The sequence below is a fragment of the Lagenorhynchus albirostris genome, chromosome 1 (assembly GCF_949774975.1).
Source record: "Lagenorhynchus albirostris chromosome 1, mLagAlb1.1, whole genome shotgun sequence".
Taxonomy (NCBI): domain Eukaryota; kingdom Metazoa; phylum Chordata; class Mammalia; order Artiodactyla; family Delphinidae; genus Lagenorhynchus; species Lagenorhynchus albirostris.
Window position 1 is genome coordinate 174,987,630 of NC_083095.1, and position 21,089 is coordinate 175,008,718.

General features: G+C 38.4%; 1 protein-coding gene across 19 annotated transcripts in view; it reads left to right on the forward strand.

Moving 5' to 3' along the window:
* PARD3 (par-3 family cell polarity regulator) overlaps nt 1-21,089 on the forward strand; it is a 729,337-nt gene that overhangs the window by 463,098 nt on the left and 245,150 nt on the right. For 18 of the 19 annotated variants that reach the window (XM_060160977.1, XM_060160997.1, XM_060160939.1 and 15 more), the window contains one exon: nt 14,659-14,901. In XM_060160977.1, the coding sequence (XP_060016960.1) occupies nt 14,659-14,901 (243 nt within the window). Of the gene's footprint in view, nt 1-14,658; nt 14,902-17,144; nt 17,292-21,089 lie in introns of those variants that run through there. The other variant, XM_060161009.1, reaches the window with a different exon arrangement.

A 21,089-nucleotide genomic window follows, 5' to 3' on the forward strand; every position in this document is an offset into this window, starting at 1 on the left:
TAAGTACATAAAATGATGGTATACATCTTTTATTATTATTATAATTGTTCCTCTCTCGGGGATTCCTTGCCTTTGTTAAGAGGGAGAAAAGATTTAAACCTCATAATATTAAAAAATCAACGTAAGACATATAATCAATTGTGAAATTTGGTGGCCACGGAGCTTTGGGAAGGGAAGAGGTTGGGGGGCTAGAGTTAATAACGAACACTTCATAGAGATGGTAATTTGGAGTCTAGATCTAGTTCCCAAGAACTTATGAATTTAGCAAAATGGAAAAATTCTGCATCCGCGCTCAGGTACAGGGCTCGTGGTGGGTGCGCATTCTTGTAACTGCTTAGATTCTGGAAAAGCTGTGGTTGTATCAGTGATTAGTACTGCCTCTATGAATGCTGCTTGATCTCTTTTTCAACTTTTAACCATTTTATATTATAAAAGTGCTATTATCTCATTGTAGCTTTGAGGGATGAAATTTAACTGCCCCCCGCTGCCCCCCACCTATTTACTATAAGGTACCACTGTAGATTTCAACAACTTACCTTCTTCCCTTGAATGCAAATGTGTCTTTAAAACAGTTGCTCCTGCTCAATAGTTTTTTTAAGGCCCCATTCAGAATGTGGAAGGCTTTTCTTTTCAAATCAACTTTTGCCCCAATATTACACAAGTATTAAAATCCTACTTAAAATTATAACTGTGTTTTCAAATTTAGTGGGATACTGGCCTTCTTTGGGGAACTCAGCATAGACACCACATTGGCAGCTTACATCTTGGTAGGTGGCAGGTAGATTTGCCCAGCAAGGTAAGCTGAAAATTGAAGATTTCTGACATCTGCCATTTGCTGAAGTATTTTGAGGGGCAAATAAAACATTCAGTTGCACACAGACTGCTATTAAATCGAACTGTTTTTTCCAGTTGCCTTGTAGCTTAAATTTCATTCTGCCATGAAATTGGGTTTTATTTGACGAATTTCTATAATACTGATTTTTAGAGAGAGGAAATATTGTTGGGAAAAGATCCAGGAAATTTACTCCCAGCCTGAGGCTTCTGGATGGTAGTGCAATAAGTTGGGGGTAAAATGTTTCCCAAAAGAGTTGATTTCAAGCTCTTAAATACTCTTTTGAAGATAGTTAACCCTTATCTAATATGTAGCAATCTGAAGTTTATTTTAATTTTTATGTTAAACTAATATTAGTATATTCTATCTTCTGTAGATGTTAAAAGTGTTTTGTTTTGTTTTTTTAATATTAAAATCATTAAAGGTTACTTTCTGCTTCTTGGAGTCTTTTTTAAAAATGCATGATTCAATACATTCCATATATTGAGGCTTCATAGCTTTGGAAGTGGAAGTATTTTGGATACAGCAGAGTAATTTAAGTAACCATTGATTTTTCCATCATGAGAAGTTGTTCTTCAGTCGTGCTTCTCAAGCCTTATATCTTTTCTGGCTATAGAAAAACTATACTTCATAGTCATAAAAAAGTTATTTTCATTTTACTCTACTGCAATTAGTGCTAGAAGCCATTTATTGTAAAAACAAAAATTCTAATGAATAGAAATGTTACAAGAACAGAAGTCTTGTGTGTTTTATCCTCCTCATGCATCATCCATTTTAATTAGAGAAAAGGGTAGTGAACACTGCAACGAGTCTGGAATGAAAATCATTAATTGATGTCAAGCTGAAGAGAGACCGTTAGCATGAATTTAGTGACAGCAGGAAAGAAATTAACCTTATTACTTTATTTAGTATATTACATTATTTTGTGTATCCTTTCCTATGCAGGTTCAAGGTAATTTCATTTTCATAATGGAAAAGACTGTTATTTTTCTAACAAAAAAGAAAGATATGAATATTTATGTTTGAACATACCAAATTGAAATGATGAATTCTTTACTAACATTTTAAAAAGTCTTAGTAAAAAGTTTAAAAAGTTTTAATGGTTGTTTTAATATTTTTGTTAACATTCCAAGAACAGGGAAATAGTGCGTGAAGATGTTGCCCATCAATGTCAGAACAGCTGTCTGCCATCATTTAAACCTCAGAATGGTTCTCTTGTTTATGGCTCAGAATGACTTTCTGGACTGCTTAAAGCAATAGACATTTATTTCTTTGGCTAAGTTTTGGGCTAATCAGTTACTTTTGTCATTGGTGAGGTTTGGCCCGAGAAGAATTAGATGGATAATGCTAAACAACAACCTGACTGTTCAGAAAAATGTATGACTCTTACATCTTAGAGATAATTTGTGACCCCAGGGTCACCGTAAAAGGGCGGAGGGGGTGTCCTTTTATAGCATTGACCATCTGGAACTGTTAAGGGCTACACTGCAAGATACCCTCTTTTTTTAAAGTTTCCTTAAACTATGCTATTCTCCTTAAACAAAACTATTTTCTCCTCTGAGCCAAATTTTTTTTTCTGAAATAAGAAAAATATGAAAATGAAATGTAAACGTGAACATGAAAATATACAACATGTATATATAACTTTTGGTTGTGTTGCAAAGTCCCTTTTCTCACTTTATAATAAACAAGACATTCAAATGTAAAAGTATGTAATAAAATCATTGTGTGTCTTTTGTTGACTGAACTGTCACTAAAATGCACCAAAACCACAGTGCATTCCTCCTTTTAAAACTCTACTTTTTAGTGCCATTTGCACAGCAAGCTTCATTAGCATTGATTTCTACGATGAACTTTGAAATACACATTGGTTCAGGCTAATAACCAGATTTGTCAGTCCTTTGTGGCCAGTCCCACCGTCGGTGGCCGCAGTTATACTGTAGTTTTATTCTAAGGTTTCCGTCAAAAGTATGAACCACTAGCATGGAAAGGAGGGATACAAACAACTTTTATAACTTTGGGGATAAATTTATTGGTAATGACAAGGTAAACAATAAAAATGTAATTTCTTATGTTATTGGAGCTTAAGGAAAAAAAATCAGTGTTTTTAGAAGGTACTATAGATGTGACTGTAATGTTTATTGGATGTAGTGATGAGTGACAATTAGTAATAATGTGCAGCTTTGGCTAAAAGAAAGCAATTGAGAACTGGCATTTATGATTTGTTCCTCATGCCACTAAGCATTTCTTCTGAGCCATTGACTTGTCAGAAATTGACTCCAGTCAACATGAGTTTCTGTGTAATTTGGAACAAAAGAGTATTCAAATACAGGACCCATCAATAATACGTTGAAACTGATGTGTAAGTAGTTTGGGGAGATTATCTAGGTTTCGTGCTTCCCTTGAGAAGAGACTGTTCCTATTCTCTTTTTCTGATGGCTTAACAGTGCCACACTTTCCAACCTCAGTAAGCAAGAATAGTTTCACTTTTAACCAACCACAGGGTTCAATCATTTTTAAACCAATCCAAATCACTCCCTTTGGTTTCAACAGGTTCTCCAAATTCAGAAGTTTTGGCTTTATTTCTAATATAGCCCCTCAAATTTCTTTGGGTTCCCAAACTTCAAGACTTGTGTGAATGCCCACTCACCCTGAATATTACCTATGATTAGGTGATTGTCCGATGGTGACCAAATATAGTAGTAAAGTGGGTTGTGAGATAAGTGATCCTAATTGAGCTTCAAAATAATACCCCACTGAGTTGAAGAAAGAAGTCATTTCCCTCTCTTGAAAGTTTTTCTGGCTGAATAGAGTCAAAAAGAGAGTATGGTGCAAAGAATAAAATTATCTCTGAACTTATAAACTTTTTTATTGTGGATATCTAGTATTTCGTGGTATCAGCTTCTATAATGCCACCCTCGACTGTCATATTTGCTCCTAAATGAATAAGTAGACTACAGTAAAAAATCTACTATAAATTTAGATAAATTTGACATTAGAATTTGAGTTCCTACTTCTCTTATGGGTGTTACAACTTACATAAGTATAATACAATATTGAAACCAGGAAGTTGACATTGATACCACCTGTGTGTATAGTTCTGTGTCATCTTATCACATGTGTAGATTCATGTAACCACCACTGCAATCAAGAAACAGAATTATTTCATCACAAGTATCTCCTTTTATAGTCCCACTCACCCCTTGCTTACAGATTAGCACCATTAATCTGTTCACCGTGTCTATAATTTTGTCATTTCAATAATGTTACATAAACGAAATCTTTTTTTTTTAACATCTTTATTGGACTATAATTGTTTTAAAATGGTGTGTTAGTTTCTGCTTTATAACAAAGTGAATCAGTTATACATATACATATGTTCCCATATCTCCTCCCTCTTGCGTCTCCCTCCCACCCTCCCTATCCCACCCATCCAGGCGGTCACAAAGCACGGAGCTGATCTCCCTGTGCTATGTGGCTGCTTCCCACTAGCTATCGATTTTACATTTGGTAGTGTATATATGTCCATGCCACTCTCTCACTTTGTCACAGCTCACCCTTCCCCCTCCCCATATCCTCAAGTCCGTTCTCTAGTAGGTCTGTGTCTTTATTCCTGTCTTACCCCTAGGTTCTTCATGACATTTTTTTTTTCTTACATTCCATATATATGTGTTTAGCATATGGTATTTGTCTTTCTCTTTCTGACTTATTTCACTCTGTATGACAGACTCTGGGTCCATCCACCTCAGTACAAATAACTCAATTTCATTTCTTTTTATGGCTGAGTAATATTCCATTGTATATATGTGCCACATCTTCTTTATCCATTCATCTGATGCTGGACACCTAAGTTGTTTCCATCTCCTATCTATTGTAAACAGAGCTGCAATGAACATTTTGGTACATGACTCTTTTTGAATTATGGTTTTCTCAGGGTGTATGCCCAGTAGTGGGATTGCTGGGTCATATGGTAGTTCTATTTTTAGTTTTTTAAGGAACCTCCATACTGTTCTCCATAGTGGCTGTACCAATTCACATTCCCACCAGCAGTGCAAGACTGTTCCCTTTTCTCCACACCCTCTCCAGCATTTATTGTTTCTAGATTTTTTGATGATGGCCACTCTGACCAGTGTGAGATGATATTTCATTGTAGTTTTGATTTGCATTTCTCTAATGATTAATGAGGTCGAGCATTCTTTCATGTGTTTGTTGGCAATATGTTCTTTGGAGAAATGTCTATTTAGGTCTTCTGCCCATTTTTGGATTGGGTTGTTTGTTTTTTTCTTATTGAGCTGCATGAGCTGCTTGTAAATTTTGGAGATTAATCCTTTGTCAGTTGCTTCATTTGCAAATATTTTCTCCCATTCTGAGGGTTGTCTTTTGGTCTTGTTTATGGTTTCCTTTGCTGTGCAAAAGCTTCGAAGTTTCATTAGGTCCCATTTGTTTATTTTTGTTTTTATTTCCATTTCTCTAGGAGGTGGGTCCAAAAGGACCTTGCTGTGATTTATGTCATAGAGTGTTCTGCCTATGATTTCCTCTAAGAGTTTGATAGTTTCTGGCCTTACATTTAGGTCTTTAATCCATTTTGAGTTTATTTTTGTGTATGGTGTTAGGGAGTGATCTAATCTCATACTTTTACATGTACCCTGTCCAGTTTTCCCAGCACCACTTATTGAAGAGGCTGTCCTTTCTCCACTGTACATTCCTGCCTCCTTTATCAAAGATAAGGTGACCATAGGTGCATGGGTTTATCTCTGGGCTTTCTATCCTGTTCCATTGATCTGTAGTTCTGTTTTTGTGCCAGTACCATACTCTCTTGATTATTGCAGCTTTGTAGTATAGTCTGAAGTCAGGGAGCCTGATTCCTCCAGCTCCGTTTTTCGTTCTCAAGATTGCTTTGGCTATTCAGGGTCTTTTGTGTTTCCATACAAATTGTGAAATTTTTTGTTCTAGTTCTGTGAAAAATGCCAGTGGTAGTTTGATAGGGATTGCATTGAATCTGTAGATTGCTTTGGGTAGTACAGTCATTTTCACAGGGTTGATTCTTCCAATCCAAGAACATGGTATATCTCTCCATCTATTTGTATCATCTTTAATTTCTTTCATCAGTGTCATAATTTTCTACATACAGGTCTTTTGTCTCCTTAGGTAGGTTTATTCCTAGATAGTTTATTCTTTTTGTTGCAGTGGTAAATGGGAGTATTTTCTAGATTTCACTTTCAGATTTTTCATCATTAGTGTATGGGAATGCCAGGGACTTCTATGCATTAATTTTGTATCCTGCTACTTTACCAAATTCATTGATTAGCTCTAGTAGTTTTCTGGTAGCATCCTTAGGATTCTCTATGTATAGTATCATGTCATCTGCAAACAGTGACAGCTTTACTTCTTCTTTTCCGATTTGGATTCATTTTATTTCCTTTTCTTCTCTGATTGCTATGGCTAAAACTTCAAAAACTATGTTGAATAAGAGTGGTGATAGTGGGCAACCTTGTCTTGTTCCTGATCTTAGTGGAAATGCTTTCAGTTTTTCACCATTGAGGACGATGTTGGCTGTGGGTTTGTCATATATTGCCTTTATTATGTTGAGGAAAGTTCCTTCTATGCCTACTTTCTGCAGGGTTTTTACCATAAATGGGTGTTGAATTTTGTCAAAAGCTTTCTCTGCATCTATTGAGATGATCATATGGTTTTTCTCCTCCAACTTGTTAATATGGTGTATCACGTTGATTGATTTGTGTATATTGAAGAATCCTTGCATTCCTGGAATAAACCCCACTTGATCATGGTGTATGATCCTTTTAATGTGCTGTTGGACTCTGTTTGCTAGTATTTTGTTGAGGATTTTTGCATCTATGTTCATCAGTGATATTGGCCTGTAGTTTTCTTTCTTTGTGACATCCTTGTCTGGTTTGATATCAGGGTGATGGTGGCCTCGTAGAATGCGTTCCTCCCTCTGCTATATTTTGGAAGAGTTTGAGAAGGATAGGTGTTAGCTCTTCTCTAAATGTTTGATAGAATTTGCCTGTGAAGCCATCTGGTCCTGGGCTTTTGTTTGTTGGAAGATTTTTAATCACAGTTTCAATTTCAGTGCTTGTGATTGTTCTGTTCATACTTTCTACTTCTTCCTGATTCAGTCTTGGCAGGTTGTGCATTTCTAAGAATTTGTCCATTTCTTCCAGGTTGTCCATTTTATTGGCATAGAGTTGCTTGTAGTAATGTCGCATGATCTTTTGTATTTCTGCAGAGTCAGTTGTTACTTGTTCTTTTTCTTTTCTAATTCTATTGATTTGAGTCTTCTCCCTTTTTTTCTTGATGAGTCTGGCTAATGGTTTATCAATTTTGTTTATCTTGTCAAAGAACCAGCTTTTAGTTTTATTGATCTTTGCTATCGTTTCCTTCATTTCTTTTACATTTATTTCTGATCTGATCTTTATGATTTCTTTCCTTCTGCTAACTTTGGGGTTTTTTTTTTTTTTTTTTTGGCGGTATGCGGGCCTCTCACTGTTGTGGCCTCTCCCGTTGAGGAGCACAGGCTCCAGATGCACAGGCTCAACGGCCATGGCTCACGGGCCCAGCCGCTCTGTGGCATGTGGGATCTTCCCGGATTGGGGCACGAACCCGTGTCCCCTGCATCGGCAGGTGGACTCTCAACCACTGCGCCACCAGGGAAGCCCTGGGGGGTTTTTTTGTTCTTCTTTCTCTAATTGCTTTAGGTGCAAGGTTAGGTTGTTTATTCAAGATGTTTCCTGTTTCTTAAGGTAGGATTGTATTGCTATAAACTTCCCTCCTGAACTGCTTTTGCTGCATCCCATAGATTTTGGGTCATCGTATCTCCATTGTCATTTGTTTCTAGGTATTTTTTGATTTCCTCTTTGATTTCTTCAGTGATTACTTCGTTATTAAGTAGTGTATTGTTTAGCCTCCATGTGTTTGTATGTTTTACAGATCATTTCCTGCAGTTGATATCTAGTCTCATAGCATTGTGGTCGGAAAAGATAATTGATACAATTTCAGTTTTCTTAAATTTACCAAGGCTTGATTTGTGACCCAAGATATGATCTATCCTGGAGAATGTTCCATGAGCACTTGAGAAAAATGTGTATTCTGTTGTTTTTGGATGGAATGTCCTAAAAATATCAATTAAGTCCATCTTGTTCAATGTATCATTTAAAGCTTGTGTTTCCTTATTTATTTTCATTTTGGATGATCTGTCCATTGGTGAAAGTGGGGTGTTAAAGTCCCCTACTATGAATGTGTTACTGTCGATTTCCCCTTTTATGGCTGTTAGTATTTGCCTTTTGTATTGAGGTGCTCCTATGTTGGGTGCATAAATATTTACAATTGTTATATCTTCTTCTTGGATCGATCCCTTGATCATTATGTAGTGTCCTTCTTTGTCTCTTCTAATAGTCTTTATTTTAAAGTCTATTTTGTCTGATATGAGAACTGCTACTCCAGCTTTCTTTTGGTTTCCATTTGCGTGGAATATCTTTTTCCATCCCCTTACTTTCAGTCTGTATGTGTCTCTAGGTCTGAAGTGGGTCTCTCATAGACAGCATATATATGGGTCTTGTTTTTATATCCATTCACCCAGTCTGTGTCTTTTGGTGGGAGCATTTAATCCATTTACATTTAAGGTAATTATCGATATATATGTTCCTATTCCCATTGTCTTAATTGTTTTGGGTTTGTTGTTGTAGGTCTTTTCCTTCTCTTGTGTTTCTTGCCTAGAGAAGTTCCTTTAGCATTTATTGTAAAGCTGGTTTGGTGGTGGTGAACTCTCAGCTTTTGCTTGTCTGTAAAGGTTTTAATTTCTCTATCAAATCTGAATGAGATCCTTGCTAGGTAGAGTAATCTTGGTTGTAGGTTTTTCTCCTTCATCACTTTAAATATGTCCTGCCAGTCCCTTCTGGCTTGCAGAGTTTCTGCTGAAAGATCAGCTCTTAACCTTATGGGGATTCCCTTGTGTGTTATTTGTTTTTTTTCCCTTGCTGCTTTTAATATGTTTTCTTTGTATTTAATTTTTGACAGTTTGATTAATATGTGTCTTGGCATATTTCTCCTTGGATTTATCCTGTGTGGCACTCTCTGTGTTTCCTGGACTTGATTAACTATTTCTTTTCCCAAATTAGGGAACTTTTCAACTATAATCTCTTCAAATATTTTCTCAGTCCCTTTCTTTTTCTCTTCTTCTTCTGCAACCGCTATAATTCGAATGTTGGTGCGTTTAATGTTGTCCCAGAGGTCTCTGAGACTGTCCTCAGTTCTTTTCATTCTTTTTTCTTTATTCTGCTCTGCAGTAGTTATTTCCACTATTTTATCTTCCGGGTCACTTATCCGTTCTTCTGCCTCAGTTATACTGCTATTGATCCCATCTAGGGTATTTGTAATTTCATTTATTGTGTTATTCATCGTTGTTTGTTTCATCTTTAGTTCTTCTAGGTCCTTGTTAAATGTTTCTTGCATTTTGTATATTCTATTTCCAAGATTTTGGATCATCCTTACTATCATTATTCTGAATTCTTTTTCAGGTAGACTGCCTGTTTCCTCTTCATTTGTTAGGTCTGGTGGGTTTTTATCTTGCTCCTTCATCTGCTGTGTGTTTTTCTGTCTTCTTATTTTGCTTATCTTACTGTGTTTGGTGTCTCCTTTTCGCAGGCTGCAGGTTCGTAGTTCCCGTTGTTTTTGGTGTCTGTCCCCAGTGGCTAAAGTTGGTTCAGTGGGTTGTGTAGGCCTCCTGGTGGGGGGAAGTAGTGCCTGTGTTCTGGTGGATGAGGCTGGATCTTGTCTTTTGGTGGGCAGGTCCACGTCTGTTGGTGTGTTTTGGGTGTCTGTGGACTTATTATGATTTTAGGTAGCCTCTCTGCTAATGGGTGGGGTTGTGTTCCTGTCCTGCTAGTTGTTTGGCATAGGGTGTCCAGCACTGTAGCTTGCTGGTCGTTGAGTGAAGCTGGGTGCTGGTGTTGAGATGGAGATCTCTGGGAGATTTTCGCTGTTTGATATAACGTGGAGCTGGGAGGTCTCTTGTGGACCAGTGTCCTGAAGTTGGCTCTCCCACCTCAGAGGCACAGCACTGACTCCTGGCTGCAGCACCAAGAGCCTTTCATCCACATGGCTCAGAATAAAAGGCAGAAAAAGTAGAAAGAAGAAAGAAAGAGGATAAAATAAAATAAAATAAAAAATAATTAAGAAAAAAAAATTTTTTAAGTAAAAAAACCTTACAGATAGAACCCCAGGACATATGGTGAAAGCAAAGCTATACAGACAAAATCTCACACAGAAGCATACACATAGACACTCACAAGAAAAGGGAAGAGGAAAAGGGAAGAAAATCATAAATCTTGCTCTGAAAGTCCACCTCCTCAATTTGGGATGATTCGTTGTCTATTCATGTATTCCACAGGTGCAGGGTACATCAAGTTGATTGTGGAGCTTTAATCCGCTGCTTCTGAGGCTGCTGGGAGAGGTTTCCCTTTCTCTTCTTTGTTCGCACAGCTGCCGGGGTCAGCTTTGGATTTGGCCCCGCCTCTGCGTGTAGGTCGCCGGAGGGCGTCTGTTCTTCGCTCAGGCAGGACGGGGTTAAAGGAGCCGCTGATTCAGGGTCTCTGGCTCACTCAGGCCGGAGGGGAGGGAGGGGCACGGAGTGCGGGGCGGGCCTGCGGCGGCAGAGGCCGGCATGACGTTGGCGCGCCGTGCGTTTTCCCAGGGAAGTTGTCCCTGGATCACGGGACCCTGGCAGTGGCTGGCTGCACAGGCTCCCCAGAAGGGAGGTGTGGAGAGTGACCTGTGCTCGCACACAGGCTTCTTGGTGGCGGCAGCAGCAGCCTTATCGTCTCATGCCCGTCTCTGGGGTCCGCGCTGTTAGCCGCGGCTCGCGCCCGTCTCTGGAGCTCCTTTAAGCAGCGCTCTTAATCCCTTCTCCTCGCGCACCAGGAAACAAAGAGGGAAGAAAAAGTCTCTTGCCTCTTCGGCAGCTCCAGACTTTTCCCCGGCCTCCCTCCCGGCTAGCCGTGGCGCACTAACCCCCTGCAGGCTGTGTTCACGCCGCCAACCCCAGCCCTCTCCCTGCGCTCTGACTGAAGCCTGAGCGTCAGCTCCCAGCCCCGCCCGCCCCGGCGGGTGAGCAGACAAGCCTCTCCAGCTGGTGAGTGCCGGTCGGCCCTGATCCTCTGTGCGGGAATCTCTCCGCTTTGCCCTCTGCACCCCTGTTGCTCCGCTCTCCTCCGCGGCTCCGAAGCTTTTCCCCTCCGCCACCCGCAGTCTCCGCCCGCGAAGGGGCTCCTGGTGTGTGGACACTTTTCCTACTTCACAGCTCCCTCCCGCTGGTGCAGGACCCGTCCCTATCCTTCCGTCTCTGTTTATTCTTTTTTCTTTTGCCCTACCCAGGTACGTGGGGAGTTTCTTGCCTTTTGGGAGGTCTGAGGCCTTCTGCCAGCGTTCAGTAGGTGTTCTGTAGGAGTTGTTCCACGTGTAGATGTATTTCTGGTGTATCTGTGGGGAGGAAGGTGATCTCTGCGTCTTACTCTTCTGCCATCTTCCCCCTCTCCTCCATAAATGAAATCTTATAGTACGTGACCTTTTGAGATTGACTTTTTCTTTCACATAGCACAATACCCCTGAGATCGATTCGGGTTGCCGTGTGTAATGGTAGTCTGTTTATTTCTATTACTGAGTAGTATTCTGTGCTGTGGATGTTTCTTCAACCATTCACCTATCATAAGATATTTCGGTTATTTCCAGTTTTTGAATATTAGAAATAAAGTGTTTAGGAACAATTGTGTACAGGTTTTTGCATGGACTTCAGTTTTCATTTCTTTGGGATAAATGCCCGGGAATGCAATTGCTGAGTGGTATAAGTACATGTCTAGTTTTGTAAGAAACTGCCAGACTAGTTTCCATGATGGCTGTACGATTTTACCTTTCCAACAGCAGTGTGTGAGAGATCCAGTTTCCCTGCATTCTTGCCAGCATTTGGTAGCATCACTGTTTTATTTTAGCTGATCTAAGAGGTGTGTAGTGACAGCTCTTTCTGATCTTAATCTGCATTTCCCTAATGGCTGCTGATGTTGAACATCTTTTCATGTACCTATTTGTCATCTGTATATTCTTTTCAGAGAAATATTGCTTCATGTCTTTTGCCCTTCTAATTGCATTGTTTTCTCATTGTTGAGTTTTGAGTGTTCTTTATATATTCTGGACATGAGTCCTTTGTCAAATATGTGGTTTGCAAATATTTTCTCCTAGTCTGTACTTGTCTTTTCATTCTCTTAATATTTTTACAGAGGAAATGCTTTAATTTTGATGATGTCCAGTTTATCTGGTTTTTCTTTTATGGATCATGCTTTTGGTATCATTTATAAGAATTCTTCACCATTGCTTGGTCCTAAAATTTTTCTTCTGTGTTTTCTTCTATAGTTTTACATTTTACATTTAAATTTGTGATCCATTTTGAGTTAATTTTTGTATAAGGCATGAAGTTTAAATTCAATGTGGGTTTTGTTCTGTTGTGTTTTGTTTTCATTTTTGCCTATGGGTGTCTAATTGCTTCAGCACTATTTGTTGAAAAGGCTGTTTTATTTCATTTAATTGCTTTTGTACCATTATGAGAAATCAGTTGGCCATACTTGTTGGATATTTCTGGGTTCTTTATTCTGTTCTATTGATCTAAGTGTCTATCACTCGGCAGAAACCACACCATCTTGATTATTACAGGTGTATTACCAGTGTTGCAATCAGGAAGTGTGATTCCTCCCACGTTATTGTTCTCTTCACAATTGTTTAGCTGTTCTATCCTTTGCCTTTTCATATAAATTTAAAAATAATCTTGTCTATATTTACTAGAATCTTGTTGAGTTTTTTCTAGGAATTACATTAAAACTACACATCAACTTGGGGAGAACTGACTTTACTATGTCGAGTCTTTCATCCGTGAATACCATTTGTTTCTCCAGGTTTTAGATCTTCCTTGATTTCTTTCATCATCATTGTATAGTTTCCGGCATATAAGTCCTGTACATGTTATGTTAGGTTTACATCTATGTATTTTATGCATATCTATAAACCAACCATTATAATCTAAGTATTTCATTTTTTATTGATTGTAACTGACATTGTATTTTTAATTTTGGCATCTGTGTTCATTGCCAGCGTATAGAAATACAATGGATTTTTGTATACTAATGTTGTATCCTGTGACCTTACTGAACTTTCTTTTTAGTTCTAGGAGATTTTTGTAGATTCCTTGGGACTTTCTACAAAGACCATCATGTTATCTACAAATAAGAACAGTTTTATTTCTTCCTTTCCAACCTGTATGCCATTTATTTCCTTTTCTAGGCTTGTTTCATTGTCTAGAATTCCCAGCATCCTGTTGAATTACAGTGGTGGGAGCAGGCATCCTTACCTTGTTCCTAATCTTAAGGGAAAGCATTCAGTCTTTCTCAATTATGTTACCAGTAGGTTTTTTATAGATGCTTTTTATCAAGGTTAGGAAGTTAGTTCTGCTCTATTACTAGTTTTTTGAGGATTTCTGTCATGAGGGTGTTGAATTTTGTCAGATGCATTTTCTGCATCAGTTGATATAAGCATGTGATTTTTCTTCTTTAGCCTATTAATATGATGTATTACATTGATTGATTTTTCAATATTGAACCAGCCTTGCATTCCTGCAATAGACATCACTTGGTCATGGTGTGTAATTCTTTTTATATATTTCCAAATTCTATTTGCTAATATTCTGTTAAGGAATTTTGTTTCTATATTCATGAGAAATGTTGACCTGTAGTTTTCTTTTTTATTATTGGACTGATTTTTCATCTGATTTTTAATCTTTTTTGTATTCTTTTGAATACATTTATGTATCGTTTATGCTAGGTCTACTTCAAGTATGAAAAAGGTAAATAACTTTGCAATAAAATATTAAGCACAGCTGAAAGTATTGCTTTTTATAGATAAGACTTCACTTTTAAGTTAACATTTAAATTTGTAAGTATGTAATAGAAATATTATTTTTCCATCAGAAGTTATCAAAATTCTATCAAGGGTAGTTGAATTATCTTCAGCTAACTAAGATCATCTTAGGACATATATTATTTCAATAGGTTGAAGAGGACTTTGTACCAAGTAGCTTAATAAAATCTTAGGAAATATTTAAACATATCTTCAGTAAAAGGGGTTATTTAAGGTTTGTTTCTTAGTTATAGCACAGGCAAGTTTTATTTCAAAATTTGATTAGATACATGCCTTCTTGTCCTTTATCTCAGGATTTGCCAGTTCTGTATACATCACATAAAAGCAAAGTCACTATCATTAAACTGAGATCTTCTTTTGCCATTAATAAAGAATTGTGGTGTGGATGCATGGTTAAGCTTCATAGTTTGTTGAATGTGTATGGTATATTTGTAATGAGTAAGACTGTACATGGTGCACCCACACGTAAATGTATACATATATAGTATATGTGTGTGTAACTTTTCAAAAAGTAACTTTTTGCCTCAAAAAATTTCATGAGTAAAACGCAAGTGGATGCCTAAAACTATTCCTAGTGAACTTTAAAAGCTAGTTAATAAGTGATAATTTAAATTAAGATGTAAATCATGACTGTGTCTTACTGATATGAACAAAGCTATCTGAAATGATAATTTTTGAGCCTCCATGACATTACCTTGACAATCTAGAATGAATATAACATCGTTTATCCTATCTATCTTCTTAGAACTACATGAAATACTAGGTATTTTACAACGTATTTTGAGGAATGTTTCTATATGCAGTTTTTAGGAAAGGCATAGTTTCTCTTGTTCCAACTTGTTCTAATTTTACAGGATTCAAGCGAAAACTCGAGAATTTAGGGAGCGACAGGCTCGGGAGCGTGACTATGCTGAAATCCAAGATTTTCATCGGACATTTGGCTGTGATGATGAGTTGATGTACGGGGGAATTTCTTCCTATGAAGGTTCCATGGCTCTCAGCACCAGACCCCAGAGCCCGAGAGAAGGGCATATGATGGATGCTTTGTATGCCCAAGTGAAGAAGCCGCGGAATTCCAAACCTTTACCTGCAGACAGGTAGGCTCCTGGAGCAGTCAAGGTATTGCTTCCAAATCAACTTTTATATAGTTGTGACAAGGGAGTAGATTGTTCATCAATTCTCCACAACTAGAACGGCCTTTTATTAATGGCCTTTAAAAAACCCTTGTGTCTAAGAGTATGGAGTTTATACAAATCGAAGCCTAATGGAAGAACAGTAGAGATTTTGATAGCTTGTCTCATGATCCCAAAATATGTCATCTTGTTTTAAAACGGTTTCAGATGGGAGAACTAACCTGTAGTTTATAACTCACATAAGAAGCAAACTTGAAACTATGGTTCTTCTATTTAAGGCATATTTCCTTTTACTGCTAGGAGAGCCTCTAGTCGTGGTAGTTAAATAGATGGGCAATGACATGATTTGTTCCAATTATGATTGATTTGGGCCACTTTTTTTTTTTTTTTTTGGTGACATGATTTCATATCATGAAAGAATTAGTGAATGAGATGTATAGTATAGTCAGTCTTCAAATTCCTTGTTAATAGCCACAGACCACAGGTCTGACTGTGTATATTAGTGTAGCACAGAGGAGTGCAATGCCGACCCTATGTTAATGGTTATATGTTTATTTCAAATTTTATCTGAAACAATTTAGAAACAGATCTTCAGCTCCTTCATTTATGTATTCAAGCACCATGTAAAGTTTAGTTCATGAAGAAAATAATATTCATTTCTTTTTATTTGAAACACATGCATGCTATCATCATAAACAATACACTCATTCCATCCCATCTTGTAGTGATGTCTTGTAATCATTGCTATATTGTGAAGCTAGGCTTTAAAAATAGTAGGTCTCACTTCAAACTAGGGGTTCTTTAGCACACATCAGATACCTGGAGGGCTTCTTAAAACACAGTTGGACTAACCCTTCCCCAGAATTTTGATTCCGTAGGACTGGAGTGGAGCCTGAGAATTTGCATTTCTAACAAGTTCCCGGGTCTGATGCTGGTGCTATACTTTATGAACCCCTACAAGACTAGAGATGCGTTGGAATTCCTTTGTCTCTAGCGCCCATGTGCTATTTGGCTGCTTTATTTTGCAAGCTGTCTATGTTTTGGCTATTTACTTGCACCTTTTTTTAATAAAGGTTTGCAAAGGCAACAGGTAACCCTCAGGCAAACCCAGATAGAAGCGTTTTAAAGAGTAGCAAAAGGAGAAGCAGATCTTAGGGAAAGCTAGTCAGATTGTTGTTCTGTTCTTTCTTTTTTGTTTGGTTTTGTGTGGTTTTAGGGTTTTAAAACATTGTTTTATGAAGATCTATTTGGTGTTGATCGTAATGAGTGAGCCTTGTAAGTTGCCATAGGAGGCTTATGGTTTATTCAAACCCCTTTGGTGTTCACTGTGCTTATTATCTAATATGGATGTATCAGGAGTCAAAGAATAAGGTTATTAACAGCGAGTGACATTTTCTTAAAAAACTTTTGCTAGGTTTTTGCTGTACTTGTGGAAGCTGTTTGTCAAAGGTCAAATCTCACTTGAAGGCCATGGATGCCCCATGGAAAGTGTTTTCTTGGGAGAAGACACACCAGCAACACTAGCACTGCCAGTTAGTAACTCCTGGAGGAACTAAAAGAAAATTAGTTAACGTGTTATTGATCATTGGTAAAAATATTGATCATTTTCAGCACCTTCTGCATCTAGTTTGAAAATCTAAAAGATAGTGACTTATAGTGATTATTCACATGACTCAGAAATTCCCCCTGACAGAGCTGGGAGTCAGAAGGGGTCTCTCCAGCTCCTGGGGTCCAGAAATGGTTGCTTTAAACCCCAGTGCCCTACAAGAGTCTAAGCCTCCTGAAGATCTCTGCAGATTTTCAAAAGACCTTCTGTGTCCAGGGTCCTGACTACTAGGGTCCCCAGCATCCCAGCCTGCAGGCTCAGTTCTGCCCCAAGCTGACCTCAGACTGAAACTCGGCCTCCTAATTCATTTCCATCAAAATCCCACTCAGCAACACGTTCCGAGGAGGCTTTGGTCTTGGGGAGAAGAGCTCAGAATCACATCATACACATCGGTATGTTCAAAGCCCCTCTCAGCCTCACCCAGGCACATCCCAGACAACTGTGTGTCAGAGATTTTACAGTTCTATGTGTTAGTGTCCCAGAAGGGTGACTGGACTACAGACTTTCTAAGACGTGTCCACCTCAAGAGGGATATAATTTATTTTTTTAAATGGATCACAGATATTTACGTTTTGTGTTTTTGTAATTATGATTTTTTCAGAGAATAAGCTGTCCATTGAACAATGATTTCACTAATCCAAAAAGTTGGGAATTATGGAACCTGTAAAGTATTTCTTCATCAACCTATAATTGAATTTGCATTTGGTTTGGAAATAATGGCATCACCTCCATTGCCATTTTCTGTCAGAGTAAAAGCTGTAAAAAGAGTGTTTCTCAGACTTGAGTAGCCTAGAGCCTCTTTACAAGATGATCTCTTGATACTGCCGCATAGAGCTAAATTGTTTTGATTATAATGTTACTTAAATATGTATAAAAATAAAATAGGGCCAAACTCCTTCTGTTTACGGCCATTATGTAACTATAAAACCAAACATCTTTACAAATTAAATACAAACAAAACAGTAAAACCATTACATTCAAATGAACAACATTAATTTAATGTGGCCAATAATGTTTTTTTAAAACCTAAAGTCTCACACAAATCATGAATATGGTGGTGGATGCTCCGTGCCTGGTGCATTTCAGTTTGTTTGCTCCACAAGCCAAGGGCTCACTCAGTTCAGCCATCGCTCTTCTCAGTTAGAGTCTGCAGTTCTTTTGCATGTCTGTATCCCATGACCTTTGACCCATGTGCTACATCCGCGCATCCTAATGCATGACGTCCAACCTGCTTCTCTTACCATTAACTCGAGACAGTAAAAGTAGCCTTTCTTGGTGCCTCTGCGTCTGTAAACTTAAATTCAGACAGTGAAATAACACATAAGATGATCTAGAATATGCTTCTATTAACTTTCTAAAAAGTTAAATGATGGAAACGTAAAACTTGAAACTCCTCAGAGAGAGTTTTTACCCAATAAAGAAACTCCCATCAACTAACTAAATTTCACCCGAGTTTGCCGTTGGTGTCAGATGAACTTTACTGTTCACATTTTTGGATTTCATGGGAAAATCGCCAGTCCGTTGACAGTCTGAAGCGTAGCCTGAGTCTGTTCTGGGATTTTTATTGTTCAGTAAGAAAGCCATATTCTGAATTTCATTGCTTATAATTTTGATTGATCTAATGGAAATGTGGATTTGGTGGTCCCATGTGGAAATAACCAGGGATAATTTATTAAGTGCTGTGAATTTGATGTCAAACTGGGACACTTTCTCAATTTCCACGTATTATTTATAAAATGCTTTTTTACGATAGCTTCATACTCTGTCTGGCAATATTGTCCACGCCTGTTTAATTGGATTGACACACGAAATATTATCTGACTGTACCCTTTGGCCATTGTTACTACTATTTATTAATGCCCTTAGTAACATTCTGAGTTTTCATATTGGGTGGATGCCGGAGAAGTCGCCCCTACCCTTCTGTTTTCTATGAATAACCAAGCTCAAACTCACAAAAGTGTTGGTGAACTTACTTTTATCCTGCTTATAACCAGAGACCTCAAAGATGTAGCTATTGTAAATGATTCCTAGTCCTATATCTCTTTGGCAGAGTGTATTTCCTGTGTGATTGCTGTGTCTTCTGATGCAGCGCCTCTGTGTTCGCACATTTCTCCCACCGTGGGAGACACTGCTAGTCGCCTACCCAGCACCTCTTCTCTCCCTCTTCCTTACCTAATAGGATCTCCATTTTGTTCAGGCTGGTAATGTGCCCAGCTTAAAATTTTCAATTTCCCGGGCTCCCTTGCAGTAAGAGGTGACCACGTGACGTTATTGTGATGAATGAGCTAAGTGGGACTCATTTATAGGATCCACAGTCTCAGAGGATGGGACTTTCTGCCAAGCTAGGTTTTTCCTGATGAAAATAGAGCCGACTCAGCTTTTTCCCTTTGCCATTTTCCCTTCACCCTGCCTGGATTTGGATGGTGCCCTTAGATGGGGCTCATTTAATAAGCCTGAGGATGAAGGCCACATGGAGGAAGAGGGAAGCAGCCTGGTCCCTTGAGCAGTGGCTTCAGTCCCGGGATGCCCGCCCTCTGCTCCTGTTACCTGGGAACTGAGCCCTTCCTTACCTAAGTCTCCCTCTCTCAGGGTTCGTTTCATGGCCAACACCATTCTGAGTTTAGGGAATCATGCACACAAGAGTCCAAGGGAATCATCATCTTCATATCAAGGTTGTCTGCACATTGGAGAACTACCCCCTAGTCAAATCATTGCCACAATATTTTGTGAAATTAAGAAGAATTGTGAGATTCTTCAGTGTCATTCAATAATCTCTTCTACCTTTCGTTTTGCAAGCCTCTACTTAAAGAAATGTTATCAATCAAATGTCTGCTAGCATTTATCCTTTTTTTATTGTTGTATTTGAAGTATAATTGACATACAATATCGTATTAGTTTTGGGTGTATGACACACTAATTCAACATTTGTACACATTGTGAAATGATCAGTGCAATATATACTTACCACGTGTCACCATGAAAAGTTAAAAATAATTGTTTCCCTTGTGATGAGAACTTGCAAGATTTGCTCCCTTAGCAGCTTTCAAATTTGCAGTGCAGTGTTACAGCATTTATCATTCTTAACTCTGATATACCACTCTCTCCTAGCTCTATCAATAATCCTGTTATAAAATCAGAAACTCTTTTTTTTTAATTTCATTTATTTATTTATTTGGTTGCACCGTGTCTTAGTTGCAGCACGCGGACTTCTTCGTTGCGGCATGCAAACTCTTAGTTGAGGCATGCATGTGGGATCTAGTTCCCTGACCAGGGATCGAGCCCAGGCCCCCTGCATTGGGAGTGCAGAGTCTTACCCACTGCGCCACCAGGGAAGTCCCCTGTTATAAAATCAGAGGCAGCTAAGTGTGATGTCCAAGATACACACTGCCTGACTTTTGTTCTGGGCTCGTCCACCATTAGTGTGAACTCTGTGCTTCATTTTCCTCATCTGTAAAATGGGGATAATAGTGGTACTTACCTCATTAGGCTTAGTGTGGACTAAGTCTGTTAATATCTTTCAAGCACTTAGCACAGTGCCTGGTCCACAGTAAGCACTATTTAGGTGTTTGCTGTTGGTATTATAAGTTGGGAAATGGGCACTTACTCTCAGGAAAGGACAGCATCCCCACCCGGATACAGAAACAAGTAAGGAATGAAAATGGAATGAATAAAGATGGTTTTATTCCTTATACTTAACATACATATAAAAGTGTGGAGATGCAGTTCTCTGATGCCCACAGTTCAGTCATCAAGTAGGTTGGTCATTAAGTATTCTCCATGAATCACATCATATCATGAACCGTTTCTTTTTAAATTAGGACTTATTGAGTTCAGTGTGAGGCATACCAGATGGCTTCTATAGTATAAATACTTGGAAGAAAAAGTAGATGGTGGGTACTGAAAAAATGCCTTATTTGAGAATGAGTTAGGGGGATAGTGGTGTCAGGACATGAGTCATCAATTTCAGTCTGTTTTTTGCGAATTTGAAGGTATTCGTTTTGTACTTTCATGGAAGTCTTTGAAGATCTTCCTGTTTTACTTTCATGAAAGTTTTGCTGATTCCAAGCTTCAGTGCTCCATAGAGATATGGAGGCTTGGACTTCTCAAACCTTGGCGAAAATGTTGACATTACTCTTTACGTCAGATTGTCTTCTGGTGGGCCAGGCAGGTAGGGATAATGCTCTTAAGAATTATGAAAGCCTGCATTCTAGAACAGTGATCTTTCAAATTTTGGCATGTATATCAAGAGCGTGGAGTGCTTCTCGCCAGTGTTGACCTCCACCCATTGGTATCCTGATGCAGTAGATCTGGCTGGGGACTAAGAACTCACATTTTCAACAAGCGCCTCAGTTGACTAATGCAGTTGGTCCATCCACCCTTTGAACAGTACTATTCTTGGGCTAATCAAAAACGAACTGGAACTCCATTATCGGTTAGTTTAGTAAGGTCGTTTACAGTGAAGAGGTGAAATAATTTATAATTTCCATATTGGGTACAGCTTTAACTGGGCATTCATAAATGCCCATTTTTCACCTATGACCGAATC